Source organism: Passer domesticus, chromosome 22 (assembly GCF_036417665.1).
Source record: "Passer domesticus isolate bPasDom1 chromosome 22, bPasDom1.hap1, whole genome shotgun sequence".
Classification (NCBI taxonomy): domain Eukaryota; kingdom Metazoa; phylum Chordata; class Aves; order Passeriformes; family Passeridae; genus Passer; species Passer domesticus.
The window spans coordinates 5,771,770-5,787,660 of record NC_087495.1 but is presented as its reverse complement, the minus strand read 5'-3'; the positions used below and the strand labels follow the sequence as shown (position 1 = coordinate 5,787,660).

Below are 15,891 nucleotides of genomic sequence, written 5' to 3'. Positions count from 1 at the left end.
GACATCAAGCTGGATTGTTCCACCCAGCCCTCACCAACCCAGCCTGCATTGACACCTGGATTCTGCTCCCACACCTCCCCACGGAGCTGCTGGGGAAGCTCAGTCAAGACCTTCCACTGAATCATCTGAACAATTGCTGTAATGATTTCTTTCCTGTATCTTTGAGTTTCACAGAAGAAAAGCCCTTCAGGAGAATCAAAACCTGCTGTCCTCCAGCTAGGTAAGTGCATCCAATCAGAGCTTTCATGGTACTATTTACCACTGTTTCTGAGGCTCACATACTGAATTAAGGCCAAGTATCACCCAAATGTCACCTTACCCCGAAAAACAAATGAAAATCTGCATTTCTTTCAATATATTCAGGTAATCAAGCTTTTTTCTTTCCCTCCTGCTTCTCCTCTGTCTAATTTGTTTTTCGTATTGTTTGTTCCTGATGCTGATGGAATGCTGCATTTCAGAAATACACTATATTTTTTTCTAAGTGTGTTTTTGGTCGTAATCACTTTCTCTCCAAGGAAACGCAACCTCTTCTGCCTTCTTCTGAATAAATCCTACTGCTCTATATAATGATTTAATGCAGAGTGGAATAAAAGCAGCAGAAGCATGAGTTTACAATGCCTTTTCCTTACTAGAGTTGTTGTTTTTTCCATGATCCATCACCACAAAAATATGACATCCTTTAGAAAGACCACAGTGCCGCCGCCTTGTCTGCTACACTTGCAAAAATCAGAAATAATCTTTAGTTTAAAATCAGATTAACTTTTTGTGGGAAAGCAGAATCCATCCTTTTTATATCCCACTGTTTTCTCCAGCTATTAGTTTATTATGCAGTCTGTCAATGTTAGTAACTTCTGCTAAGAGTGAAATTATTGACTAAATCCAGCTGGAGGAATATTCACAGCAAGTTCCTGAGGAGTGCAAATCACAAGAAAATAATCCACGATTTTGGAATTAAAGTTACCAAAGAGCAGAGAAGGAAGCACAGTCCCTCTGGTGTGGAGTGGCCAGTTATTGAGAGTAATTAGCAAGAAGGTGGCTGCAGATATTATAAAGGCAATGTCCAATCTAATTATTTCAGCAGTAATAGTTTGTAACTGTGCACCTGACATAACTCCTTTCACTGCAGCCAACTGACTGATCACATGGGGTTATTGGACAAAATTAGTTGCTTCTCCATCTGGGAGACAGTCACAGGCTGCCTGTCCTGCTGACTGCTCCAGAAGATTTATTCAGTGAATTTTCTCTCCAGTTTGACTGCAGATCTTCAAGGTGCACAGCTCAGTGTGCCTGATCAAAGTAAAAGGTGGCAGCAATCTCCTGAAAAAACCCCAAAGCCAGAATGTCAGACTACCTACAGTGATGTAGACAGAAGCATAAATAAAGGCAAAAAATATCTCAGAAGGTTGCAGGGAGTTGGAGAAGCACCCTGTGAGCACACATATGGCAACGTGTCCGTCCAGAAACAAGGGATCTGAGGGGAGAACAGGAGTTTCAGCTGCTGTTGTTGCACTTGCTTGAGTAGCACAAGACAAAACACCTCCATCAACAAGAGGGAGATTTTCTTAAATTGGTTTCCAAGGCCAGAAACTGAAAATTCAGATGCCATTCAAACTTTTGAGGAGACATTTCAGTACAGGAATATGGTGAAATTGATTGGAGTTTTGCATAAATTTGAATCTTCTATGCTTTTGTATGTGCTTCACTTTTTTTTTTTAATTTAAAATCATCATATTTAAAAATCCTCAGACATTACTGCTTTAGACCTAGTAACATCTAAAGACAATTCCCTATTCAACTCTAATTTCACGATGCCTTTAATAAAGTGAAATAAGGCAGATTTGATGTCAGTTGAATGCTGACTTTGGATGGGTTGTACTAGTGCCATAAAAAAAGTATGTGACAGATGAGAAGGCACTTTTTCTGTGCTGCACCTGAAAGCATTTGTGTTCCTTTCAGCAATTTATAGTACTGCTCTATGGACTGGCGTGTCTGTGAGAAAAAGAGTGGGATATGTGTTAATGTAATCATTCTAAATGTGAAGTGTTAATAAAATGTAGATATACAGAAATTGGAGCTTCTATAAACGGACAAAATAGGCATTCCAACTATTGAACTGGAAGATAAAATGCATTAGAAGGAAAATCAGAATGACCCTAGAGATTTCAGCCCATAATGACATCCTGCCTTTTCAGTGCCCAAGGGTTCGCAAAACTCTCCTTTGGCCTTGACAAGAGAAGAGGAAGAACCATTGTGTGTTCATGAGAGCTTTCTGGGGGGCACTTATGCACACTGCTGTGCTGATGTGAAAAAATAGCTATTGCTGCCTCATGAGGCTGGAAAGAATCAGAAAGCACAAGATGAAAGATGAAGAAGAGCAAGATACTGCATTTGTTTGAATGTAATGCTGGCACTAATAGTGACAGCACTATGAAGAGGTTAAAAACCAGAAATGTCTGTCCTGTTTCTGGGTAAAAATGAAAGCATTTATCCCAGTTAAAGCTCTCACATCAGTTTTGAACTGGTTTGCTAATCCAATAGATAATGTAGCGAAACCAATTTAGCTCAATGAGGCTTCTGCTGTTGGGACAACAAAACACTTAATACGATTGCTCTGATTTTAAATACTCCCAGTGATTACCCTGGAAAAGCACTTCTCGTTAGGAGGAAAACAGCACCCTGTGTATTTGTCTCTGAAGCAGAACAGATAACAAAAAGCTTATTGAAGGTTTCTGAGAATATTTTTTTTAAGAAAAAAATCAGAAGCAACTCCCTCCTGCCCTGTTTATTACAGCAGCTTAAACCACTTGGTTGAAAGCCTGTTTGATACTAAAATAACATTGTGTGCAATATTTGTTACAAACATAAAGAGCTGATTCTTCCTAATGAAAACTGAAGACAAATTTGGCAAGGAATATGTATTTTTGGATGGATTTGGTAGATAGATGAGAAAGGCACTGTGTCCTAAATAGAATTAATTTGAGGATCTAAGCCCCTCATTACATAATGCATCAGGGATCTGCTCTCTCCTTATACCAGCTTTGTGCCACAGCTATTTCTTTTACTAAGTTCTGCACAGTAAAAACAAATCTGAGAAGACAGTCAAGCCCAGACTGTCAGAAAATATAGCAGGAACAGAACTAATCAGATGTTATTGGGAGTTCACTGTTCCGTGAAAAGATTGGTCCAAAAAAGTGAATCCAAATATTCTTCATTTCTGAGACACTGGAAACCTCTGGAAACTTATCTTTTCTTTAACTCTTGGAATACTTCTATTTCATTTGATCCTCAGTTCTCTTTCCATTTTTTATCCTTTTGGAAAGGGGAAGAGGATTTTCATTCTCTTTGGCACAAGAAATGTTAGGTAAAACTAATATAATCTTATTGTCCAGGTATGAAAAACAGGGAGAGTGAAAATCTCAACTGCCAAACCTTTGCACCTTCCAATGATTATTACATAAAAGGCAAGAAACTCAGCCCTGTGATAATTAAGCAGCACACTCCCACACAAACACACTCTTTCCTCCCTGTTTCACTCTCTTGCACTGCACACTGCTAACCCCATATATGCAATAAAGAGAAAAAGATAGTTTGAGTCATGCCTCAAATTCACCACACTCTTAAAGAAACTCTTCTTCCTAATTTTGGCCCAAACATCTCTAACAGAGTTGCTGGGTAACATAAGTTACTATCAAATCCAGGTTGCATTAGTTGCTTGTTGGGTAAGTAATCTCAAGAAGAGCAGCACAAATACCACAAACTTAGTTTTCATTCATGGGGTTACCAAGTGCAGTAGGGAGAACATTTTTCTTTCCACAGTAATAAACAATTGGCCAGCTTTGGCCAATTGGAGCAGGCAGGGCTGGAAGCAGCAAAACAATATATAGGCCATTGAGCTATTGCAGTATTACAATTACTACAGCCTTAAGATTAAATAAAGACTGGGTGATGAAATACAGAGTAATCTGTAAAACATCTGGTATAATGTTCCATCCAGGCTGTTCTTCCCTTATTGCTGTATTTCTTCCAGCTTTAAACAAATACAAAATAACTATTTCTGTACATCTTTAACTACAATTTTTACAGATATATTTAAGATTATCCTACCCTCATCTTTTTGGGTGAAACTTTTACATATACAAGCTTGTATGTGCAAATATAGGAATTATAGGAGGTTCTACATTTTCTTTATCAATTACAGTGCACATAGTATTGTAAAATCAAACAGGTTGTTAAAATATCCTGAAAAAGTAAATACTGAAGCACAAAGGTTTGGGTTTAGTTGCTTTTAAAGATGTGTAGTTTGGGCTACTCATAGAATTCTTTCTCCTCCTGGCTAATGAGGTGTCAACAAGAGAGTCAGTTTCTGGTTGCTTCTGTCTTATATAAGACAGACAAGTAAGGGTGGTGTTTGCTTAAAATAGTCTTGAAACATTATTCATTTTGTCTATTTTAACACAGGCTAGAAAAACACTAATATTCAAGCCAGCAAGAAAATCTACAAAGAATTGCCATGGTGATTTCTGATATTATGAAGAATATTTGCTTTACTCTAGTTTATGCTCAAATATATTAATGCTCTTCTTCTTATTTTTATCCAAACTTTGTGGCATCTGGCCCAAATCCATTCCCACTGCACCCAAGGATATCACTGCCAGTTATATCAATGGAAACAATATCTAGTCTCTTCCTGGCAAAAGAAGGGAGTAAGTAGGCTGGAGAGCAGACTGCACATGCTGCTGGTTTGATCTGCTCAAGAGACATTCTATGGGGAGGCATTTTTATTCTAAAGTGATACAGAACTGGTAGTGGAATTTCAGCAGGCAGCCGGCCATCCCAGGCCACCCTGGGCCACTGGTCCCTGGACACCAAACCCGGCCATTTCCCTGGGGAACAGAACTCACCAGGCCAGGTTCCTGATGTCAGTTTGCAGGAGGCACTTGGCACTGTCAAACCAGCCACAGTTGCCAGTGGTGGCACCTTGGGTCTGGGAGGAATCCTGATCCATTCGGAATTTCAGCAGGCAGCCGGCCACTGCGGGCCACAGGGCCCTGGACACCAACACTGCTCCTTTTCCCTGGCAAACAAAGCTCACCAGGCCAGGTTCCTGATGTCAGATTGCAGGAGGCACTTGGCACTGTCAAACCAACCCCAGTTGTTGGTGGTGGCACCTTGGTTCTGGGAGGAATCCTGATCCGTTTGGAATTTCAGCAGCCAGCTGGCCTCCTCTAGCCACAGGCCCCTGAACACCAACACTGCTCCTTTTCCCTGGCAAACAAAACTCACCAGGCCAGGCTCCTGATGTCAGGTTGCAGGAGGCACTTGGCACTGTCAAACCAACCCCAGTTGTTGGTGGTGGCACCTTGGTTCTGGGAGGGATCCTGATCCGTTTGGAATTTCAGCAGCCAGCTGGCCTCCTCTAGCCACAGGCCCCTGAACACGAACACTGCTCCTTTTCCCTGGCAAACAAAGCTCACCAGGCCAGGCTCCTGATGTCAGGTTGCAGGAGGCACTTGGCACTGTCAAACCAACCCCAGTTTTTGGTGGTGGCACCTTGGGTCTGGGAGGCATCCTGTGATCCAGAACTGGTCACTCACACTTCACATGCACCTGGAGATACGAGCTGTCCCTCTCAATTTCTTTGTTGTTTAGTTCACCTTGTGAAAGCATCATTCTAATCCCTACTAAATTTTTAAAACCTTGGAAACTTGAAAGGTCCTAATATAGCTGAGTATTTTGAGTCATGAATTGAAGTACTACCTGGTTACCTGTCTTCTGCCGAGGTGAAATTAGCACCAATTGCCCCTTTTTGTAACAGTTGTCTTGAAGAAGTAGCTGCTATAATGATGTTTTTCATTGGAGCGTTTGGGAGGGAGGAGTTTTCTGGTCAGCCTTGCCAGAAACTGATAAGTACCTTGTCTCTGGTGGCCCAAAATGTCCTTTGGACTAATGCAATCATTAACCCGAAGATTTTTTTTTCTTCCTTTTAAGCTGATTTAAGAGTTTTCGACTCGCTGGAGCACTAAATAAAGATGTACGAGTTGTCAGCATAGGCTGCACAAGCGTGATTCCCAGCGAGTTGCCTGGGAATCTCTTGCCATCTGCTGGAAACGTGCGGATGTACAGCCTGAGAGGAATTTACATCAGTGCCAGGAAATAGTGGGCAATATTCGGAGAACTCATAACTTCGAGTCAAAAAGACAATTCACATCAGACTCCCAGGCTGCAGCAGTTGGACTATCATCATTAGATTCTTGAATAAATCACATTTTATCACTGATACAGTTAATTTGTGACATGATTGAATGCTGAGGTTGATTTTAGAATTTCAGAAATGAAATATTTGAAAAAAAACCAAACCCCTTTTTAGTTTTCTCTTTCTCAAACAGATTGCTTCAAATCACTGCTCTTAAAATATCTAATGGTGATTTTTAAAAGAACTAAAATTTTAATTTTAGATATCTCATTTACACCTGGAATAAAAAAAAATAAATCTGTAGGAACCTGCCAGCTCTTCAAATCTAGATGTAGGTGACAGAAATATTGCAATTTTAAAGTTGAAGATGGCTTGGTAGAAGACAAAAGTGCCTGCCATTTGGAGAAATACAGGGGGAAAAAAGGAATACACTCAGGATTTACAGCTTTTGTTTCAAACCAGTTACAACCTTGTCAGCTAATGCACAGAGCAAAGCCAAGGTCCTCTCCAAAAACTGCCATCTGCCCAGAAGTGGAAGCATCTATTGAGAAATTCAACTGCTTAAACAGTCTTGTAATATAAGAAAATAGAAACCAACCCAAAACAAGACTTCTATAACAACAGCATGGACAGTAAGTGAACAACTATAAAATTTATCTGCAAGATGTAAAAATATTATACTTGAGATTTTTTTTCATCAAACACTGAAAATAAACCTGAGCTTTTCTCCTTGGTAAGTTGTGCTAGAAGAAAAAACAGCAATAAACCACACAAAACTTCAGATCACAGTTCTGAAGAACCTTTTATCTCCCAATCCAGCAGCTCAAGGAGCTGAAGCATTTAATTGACATGGAGATCAAAGGCTGCCTTGACCTGAAAGAATTATGTTTGTAGACCTACCTTACATAATGTTCTCTGTTTTAAGCAGAGAAATTTGGAACACATGAAGATTTAAGGACCCACTTTGAAACCAAATTGAGAGTTCCCAATAAGATAAAATCAGCAGTGGACAAACAAATAATTCAATTAAAGACTGATAAATGAAGCCATGGGGTGCAGTTCCTCAGTGTCAAAGAAAACATCCCTACTGATGGGAATACATTTTCCCATTTTACTGCTAATGAACTGGTGCCAAGTATTATTTGTTTGTATTTTGGAAGATTGTAAAAACACCAAAAGAAACTATCCAACCCACAAATCCCAAAAGCCCCACAAAGGTGCTGAGAAAGTGCTAAATGTGCCTGAAAAAACTTGAGGCAGGTGTACACATGAAATAGCAGAAGACAAAGGACCGATTATTTTTTTCCATTTCAAAATACAAATCATGACCACTCAACTCCAGGTAGCTCAAAAAAAAAATCTTGTAGCTGTGTCTCCCTGTTTTGTTTTATTTTTCAGATTTGTTGGGTCATGGTGGCCAATGGTGGATATAAATACAAAAGGAAAAGCCCCAAAGCAACCCTTTTGCTTGGATAGCTTATTTGCTTAGAAAAGTTTTAAAGTACACAAGGAAACCAGCTGTTTGGGCAGGATGAGCAGCATTTCCACTAGAGGACTCTCCGAGTTCTCCAGCTTTTTGTGAGGAAAAAGCAGGAGATCCTGATTAATTAATAGCTTGGAAGCAAAATATCAAAGTATCATTAGGGAAAAACATCCAAACCAGAATTTACAAAGCATTAAACATGTCACAGACTGCCTCTTGTGGAACTCTGGTTGCTCCCCCACTAATATATTGGTTTTTTCTCTCATCTGGCCAGTCTGATATTATTCCCTCTTTACTATCTCAGCTGTGATTTTCCTGCTTTAGCCACTTTGAGTGGCCCCTCCCCAGATTGGATGTTGGATTGACACTCACGGGACATCACTGCTGGGGCTTCCTGTTGAGATTTCCTGGGAAGCAGCTCTGGCAGCTCTGGGGGAGGCAGACAGGACCTGTCCTGCCACACCTGTCCCTTCAGCACCTTTATCCCTTCAGCACATGTCCCCTCCAGTTCTGTTCCCTCACATCTGTCCCCTGTCCCCTCAGGACCACTCCTCTGCCCCCACATCAGTTCTCCTCCACCCATCCCTCATGCCAGTTCCCTCAGCATGTCCCTGGTTTCCTCACACCAGTCCTTACAGAGGATACATCAGTATCCTGTCACACCTGTCCCCTTCACACCAGTCTCCTGTCACACCTGTCCCCTGACACATCCCATGCCCTCACACCTGTCCCCTCAGCACTGTCCCCTTCACCAGTCCCCTAAACACAGTCCCCTCATACCTGTCTCCTGAGCAGTCTCCTCAGCACTATCCCCTCACACTACTCCCCTGTCCACACACACCAGCTCCCTCCCACCTGTCCCCTCAGCAAAGTCCCATCAGCACTGTCCCCTCACACCTGTCCCCTCTCAACTGTCCCCTCACACCAATTCCCTCACACGTGTCCCCTCAGCACAGCCCCCTCAGCACAGCCCCCACAGCCCTGTGCCCTCACACTGGTCCCCTCAGCACAGCCCCCTCAGCACAGTCCCCTCAACAAAGTCCTCTCACATCAATTCCCTCAGCACTGTCCCCTCAGCGCTGTCCCCTCAGAGCTGTCCCCTCAGAGCTGTCCCCTCAGCACTGTCCCCTCACACCAATTCCCTCACATCAGTCCCCTGAGCACTGTCCCGTCAGCACTCTCCCCTCAGCACAGTTCCCTCACACCAATTCCCCCACACCTGTCCCCTCAGAGCTGTCCCCTCAGCACTGTCCCCTCACACCAATTCCCTCACATCAGTCCCCTGAGCACTGTCCCGTCAGCACTGTCCCCTCACACCAGTCCCCTCAGCACAGTTCCCTCACACCAATTCCCCCACACCTGTCCCCTCAGCGCTGTCCCCTCAGCGCTGTCCCCTCACACCTGTCCCCCCCCCTCCCCGCTCCCTCATCCGCCCCTCCCTGCCGCGCCGCGCTCCCATTGGCTGCAGGTGTGCCGCACCGCGCTCCCATTGGCTGCAGGTGTTCCCCACCGCCCCCACGCCCGCTCTGGTTGGCCGGGACGCTCCGGCTCCCCAGGTAACGGTTCCCGCTCTGCTATTGGCGGGGGGGAGGCGGGACCCGGGCGGGGATTGGCTCTCCATTGGCTGCGGCTCCCGCCCTCAGACCGCCATGTTGCCGCGGGCGCGGGGCGCTGAGCCTGGACAGCGGCTGAGGGGCGCCGGGGCCACCTGGGGCAGGACTTGAGGGGACACCTGAGGGACAGCGCGGCTCCTCCGCCGGCCGCTGCCGCCGCTCCCCGCCGGGGCACCGCCGGCAGCGAGGCAAAGTCCGCTTCGAAACTTCCTTGCGGGACTTTGAGCAACTTGAGGCCGCGGAGGTGCAGCCGGGCACGGCTGAGGGAGCGGCCGCTGCGCGCCGCGGGGCCCCTCCGTGTGGGGTGGGACGGCCGCGGTCGGAGCAGGTAGGAGTCCGCATGGTCCCGGTGGGTACCGCTCCGTCCGGGAGGTGCCGGCGCCGGCTCGTCCCGAGCGGTCCCGGCCGCTCCCCGCAGGCCGGGCTGAGGGGGGACCCGGGCGGGCAGGAGGGGCCGCGTGTTCCCCGGAGCCCCCGGGAGGGTCGGGCCGAGGGTTCGGGAGTCTCCGCTCCCCCGGTACCTGTGGTCCGGCTCGCCCGGACAGCGAGGTTCGGGAGGTGTCTGGATACATTCGTGGGTGATGTGGTAGTTGGGAATAAACAGGATGTTTTGTCAGCCTCCAGTCATAAAGGTATGCTAAATGGCCCCTCGGATCTCCTCTGCTGCTTCTCTTGGGTAAATTTGTAACTGGTAGTAATTGGCTACGATGTTTTATTTACAGAAAAACTATTTTTAGTAACTTGATTCTTTGCGAGAAAAGAGTAAGATGCTGTGTTGATGAATAAGTAAAAACTTCCGTGGAGTATTTCAGCCAGGAGGGCTTTTTAAGAAAACATCCTCAAATACTTGGGATATTTCTGTAAAGCTAAATTGTACAGGGTATTTTTAACCAGTCTTATTTCATTTCTGTGCAGGTCAATGGTCTTACACATTTTCCTTTTGATTTTTTTTGCTGTTCTATGTAAAGCTATTTGTGTTTCTAAAATTTGACACAACTCATTTGTTTAGCAGTGTGTGTATATTCATCAATATTCTGTTTTTTTATCTGTGCAGCTGGATTGAGAATCATCTGGAGCAGAAACACATTTTACATGTGAAGCTCTTCAGAATCTGTTATCTGTCTTGAATCAACTTATTTCTGCATACTTGTAATTTTATATAGCTGCTAAATACAGACCATGCCTAGCAGAATGGGCTCAAAAATTGATCTGAACAAAGACTTCATCAGAGTAAAAACACACTACAGTGGGTAAGTCAGCGTGTCCTCTCCTCTGTGTTGTGACCTGTCTATTTTTGAAGTGTATTGAGCAGGAGTTCATGGTCTGACCTAGTGATAAAATAACCAGGGCTTTGGTGGATTTGTAATTAATGTCAGATCAGGCAGGTAAACTTCAGAGCTGTTAAAATAGCAGTCAGACTCCTGCAGCATGCTGATCAAAAGAAAAACTAATTTTATTTTTCTCTCAGAAGGAGGGAAAATGTGCATAACTGACAAACCCACAGTTATTGTGGGTTGATGGATTATTGATTCCCATGGTCACAGCCAGGTTAGATCCATCTGCACCCAGATGCAGTTATTACATTTTACCCTCTCTGTAATCAGAATGTCATGGTCCCTTATGACTTCACTCAGTTGACAGTAGAAACAGGAAGGTTTTATTGCAGAAACATGAAATTTGAGTTTTCAGGTATGTGTAATCTAATTGGCTTGCTGCCACTCTGAGGACCTTGTGAAATAATGTTGCTTTAGGTTCTCCTGTCTTCCTTCAAGGCCTGAGTTTAAGGCATTTGAGGAGTTAAATATTTGGCCCAAGTAGATCCTTAAAGTTGACTGGAAGTATTTAGACTGAACTTGTTGGCATTTAATAAGTGACTTGAGTGATCTTTTCTGATGTTTTACTACTACATAAGTTAAATGTAGCTACCACTGTGCATGTTCTTACATTATGGTGTAGAAAAATGCTGGTTTGAATTAAATGTGATGTGGTTATGAAAGTCACTTCACAAATTTTATTAAAAACAAAATGCTTTCTTTTTAAACTTACCTACTTATCAATGTCATGTAGTTTGAGGTCCTGAGTTTAGAGTTCTAGAGCAGTTGAATTTCTGTGGTAATGCAAGGGGAGAGCTGCCTCAGCTCTGTGCAGGAAGGCACTACAAGCACCAGTAGAACTGGGTGTAAGTAATGTGGGGTGGCTGCTGGCAGGTAGTGTTGATATAAAGTGAAAGGAGTGTGTCTGTGGAACTTGTCTGTGCACAGAGGAGAGGTGATAATAATTGTGTCAGTGTTAGAAGTCAAGTAATTATTATTACCATGTTTTACAATAAACTGCTGTAGTTTTTCCTGCAGCACTACATTCAGTCTTTTGCATGAGCTGTGAAGTCTGTAGAAAGCAGTTTACAAACAAGAGTTCCAAGCTCTATGAGTTTTGTTTTGTTTTGTTCTGCTGATCAAATTGTGTGAGGTAAAACTGGCGTTGTAGCCTCTATAACTGATCATCTCAGTATCTCCATTGCAGTACTCACTCAGCTTTTGAACAAGACTTCAGGAAATCATTGATGCTGGGCAACTTCAGAATTAGGCACTAACTGCTGAAATTAAAATAATCCATGTTAGAAATCTGAGCAGGAGGAAGTTCAAAACATGTGAGTGTTGAGTGTATCTCTGGAGGCTGAGTATCTCAGGTATTCCTGTTTCTGGGTGTGACAGAGTTCCTAACATAGCACACTAGAAATCACTGCCAGAGTAGATTACAAAATAAAACCTAAGTAACTGCAATAATGAACCAAGAATTATACGACTTGCCTCTCTAGTTTATACCTGGTTACTTGAAATCACTGGCACAGAGCAGTGGTGCAGTTCTGCTTTGCTGTGTGTTACCTTGGCTCTGAGCAATGACATGTTTGAACTCTCACTGGAATTATTTCTCTTGCTGTAACTGCTCGTACAGAACTTACTGATCATTAGCTTTTTGTATTACTGTGTAGTGTCCAGTTTCAATTTTCTTTAAGTGTCCCATGGGATTGTTTACTGATAAACAAGGAATGGTTTTCACTTCCCTGTGCCCTGATTGCCTGATGGGGCTGTAGATTAAATACAGTAAATCTCAAAGGAACGTGGACATCATGGATATGAAATTCATTAGTTTACTTATAGAATGACATCTGTAATAATAATTTTGACAATTAAAGGCTGATTAGTAGTTGCCAGTTTCATTTGGAGTTTACAGTGTGTGTAGTAGTGTTGTCTTACAGTGTATTTTCAGTTTTTGAATATTATTTAGATACGTGTGCAGGTGTGATTGTCCATGGTTACCACAGATCTACACTGCCTGATTTCACGAGTGGCTCGTGGTGGCAGTGCATTAAATAATGAGCTGCATTTGTTGGTGCCCTTGTCTTGGGGCAAGGCATTGCCCCAGCCCTCAGACACGACTGTGAGAGCCAGTTTGGTCTCTTACTTTCATAAATGCATAAAACATGACTTCTTTGACAGGGAAATGTTCTTAAACTCAACCTCACCTGACAGCTCTCAGTGTAGTGGATGATATGGATGTACAGGTTGGCAGGCAGCATATGTATTTCTTTTGCTGTTGCTGTTATGAAGAATTATTAAGTTGCTGCTCTTTGAGAGCGCTACAAAGTATAGATTAAAGATACACTTGAAAAGGTTGCAGCGCTTTAATCTGAATTTGAAACAGTCCAGTTCTTTAAGATGATTGTTTTAGAGCTTTGCTTGTAGTAATTTTTCTCAGCAAAGGCAAAATGGCAAGCTATTAATGCATATCATTTAAAATGTAAGTTGTGGAGTTTAAGTTTCTTATTTCAGTGTAGTACTGTTCAACTGCTGCTTGAAAGACATAAGTAGGCAGAGTATGTTGTATAACATTTTTTCTAAAATGACTTGTCACATAGTATGGAAATAGGAAAATCATCTCAGTCATGCTGGACAACTTCTGATATATTTGCTGTATTGCACTAAGAGGGGAAAGAATTACCCATGCCAGTAGCCATTAGCTATCAACAGTTTCCTAATTTTCCTCTGGAAGATTTTGAAGTCAATGGAATGATTTAAGTTCATCTCCTGTTTCTTTTTGCACTTGTTTATTAATTGATTTCCCAGAATCAGTAATTTGGAAAATATTTTAAAAGTAGTAGAAAGTCTTGTTTGTATCATTAGATTTTGTTTTGTGTAATCTTTTTTTCCTTTTTCAGTATTTGACCTGCTTTGATAGTACTTGTGGACTTCCATTATATCAAAAGTTATTGTCACAAATTCCTGAGATAATGTATAGTTTACCTAGAGAGTTCAGTATTGGGTCATGTTCTCTAAACACTACAAAGGTAGAGTGAAAGATGCAGAAGCTGAGTAAGATTTTACCTGAATTTTCCTGTAATTACATGTTTTGAGAATTCACCTAATCAAAGCTTCATCTCAGACAATATAGTGGATGTGAGGTAAAGCCTCTGTTTTAAAGGATTTTATAATAGAGATTTTTTTTAATCTCCTGATAGAAGAAGCACCTGGATTATAAAAAAAAAATATTATGAAAGCTTCTGGTTTGTTTTTTAACAACACTTCAAGCGCTGATAATTATAATAAGGGAGCTTGGCTCACCCGAGTAAACATGCATTAAAGACAGATAATTAACACATTTATTTCCTGCAGTATTTTTGAGTTAAGCACTGTGAGGTGTAATCCTGCTGGCACAGTGGGAATGTTTTCTATGAGGAATGCTCATGCTGTATGATTCTGCAGCTTGCTGTCCATAGGTGGAACTGTTGGAATATGCAGGTATTTTCTGATAAAAGCTGATGTTTTCATCTTCTGCAGGGACATCCTGATAACAAACTTGGATGCCTCCATGAGCTATGCTGAACTCTGTGATGAAGTGCACGAGATGTGTAACTTGGAACAGGAACATCCAATTACCCTCAAGTGGATTGATGATGAAGGTATTGGACTGAAATACTTCTCAGGGTTTGTTGTTCACTGTGGTACAGAGGAGGGGCATTGAGGAACTTGTATGAACAAATATGCTGTGGAGTTTTTTGTTTCTAAATACCTAACTACAGAACCCTGTCACAGAGCAGGAGGCTTGGAGAAATGAGACTTAAGACCTCAGGGTTGATTGTAGTAGCACCTGAATTCACTTCTGCTGAAGCACCTTGTCAAAGTCAGGGCCTGCAGAGCTAGAACTGAATACAGAAAGGTGGAAAAATACCAGACTGGTTTGGCTAATAGTTTTAATGGTGTGTTTTGGTTTTTTAAATAGCTCTCTTAGCTGATAGAGTTGTTTGAGTAAATGGAATTTCAAAGTACTGACCTTGGAAGGAGGTAGCTGGTAGTCAAAGACAACTCAGCCCTTTTTAAGACACCAAGGACAAGTATTAATACTTCTAAATTTTACTCTTTATATTTTGAATACCAAGAAGGACAGAGGCAACTGTGCAACCTCAGTTTAATGATGGTGTAATAAGAAGTAACCTGATCAGAAGGACATGGCAGATAATTACATTGCCTGTGCTTAGCTGGTTGAACTGCATGCCTGCTAATAAAGGAAGATTATTGCAGGGAAGAAGAAAACCCCCTGAGTTTTGAGTTGGAGGATTCTAAGACATGAGTTCTGTTAAGTGTTCTTTGTTGGACTCTCTGTTGCATTGGCTTTTTGAAGCTTACTTAAATTAACAAGAATTTATTTAGTCTCTGTTCTAGTAAGTATTTTCCTCTAGTCTTGGTTGAATACCTGTACAACCTTTTTCTGGTTCCTGGGTCTGAGTGGTTCACTTTCAGCTAATCTGCTGTGTTGGCTGTTATTGATCCTCCTGGGTTTTGTGAGTTATCCTATTTCTGCATGTGAGTGTTTCCACTTATTGCCACATGGAATTTAAGTTCATTTGACTGATTGCACAAACAGATGTTCTCTTTGAACTAACTAAAAGCAAACAATTGCCGATGGCTTAATGAATAAACAAAACCAACCAAGAGATGAAGAAAATAGATTTTCTGTTGGGCTTTTATAGTGTTTCTTTGTTTTTGACAAGATCCAAAAGGTTTGAGCTATGAATAGCTCACTCATGAGAAAATCCTGTAAACATATAAGGAATATGGATTGTTGATTTGCAGTACAAATAATTCTTTTGTCTTTCATGTTGCATTATTGCTGCATTTACAGATCATCAACAGCAGTAGCCTTCAAAGAGAGGTAGCTGGGCCCTGGATTCATAATTTTACAAAATAAGAACATTTTTTAAAAATAAGAAATTAAAGTTTAAATGTGGCTTGACACTGGTGTCATCACTTGCCTGGATATCATCAGGTCACCTGTCACCCAAGGTGTGCTGCAGGAAGGTGGCTGTTCCCCAAGGGGACAGGGGTTCAGAGTGACATCCTTGCTTCTTTGCTTGCTCTCAGTGCATTGTGATGTACTGTACTTCACGTGTGTCTGGTTAAGTGGATTTATGGATTAATTATCCAGTTTTAACAAAAATAACCCTCCCAAGGTAATGCTGATAATGTGACCGCAAGCAGACATCAAGAAAATGGGGGAGATCTTTAGGCCTATTGACTGTTGACTTTTATTTTCTTGTTATCCTGTAG

General features: G+C 42.1%; 2 protein-coding genes across 2 annotated transcripts in view; one reads left to right on the top strand and one right to left on the bottom strand.

The window, feature by feature from the left end:
- Window positions 1–8,111, bottom strand: part of CFAP74 (cilia and flagella associated protein 74) — a 70,564-nt gene extending 62,453 nt beyond the window's left edge. The window contains exon 1 of the mRNA XM_064397155.1: window positions 8,049–8,111. The gene's annotated coding sequence lies outside the window, so the exon portion shown is untranslated. The remainder of the gene's footprint in view (window positions 1–8,048) is intronic.
- A 1,231-nt stretch (window positions 8,112–9,342) lies between these two features.
- Window positions 9,343–15,891, top strand: part of PRKCZ (protein kinase C zeta) — a 41,390-nt gene continuing 34,841 nt past the window's right edge. Inside the window, exons 1-3 of the mRNA XM_064397180.1 lie at window positions 9,343–9,617; window positions 10,344–10,539; window positions 14,125–14,246. Of these exons, the coding sequence (XP_064253250.1) occupies window positions 10,469–10,539; window positions 14,125–14,246 (193 nt within the window). The 5' untranslated portion in view covers window positions 9,343–9,617; window positions 10,344–10,468. The remainder of the gene's footprint in view (window positions 9,618–10,343; window positions 10,540–14,124; window positions 14,247–15,891) is intronic.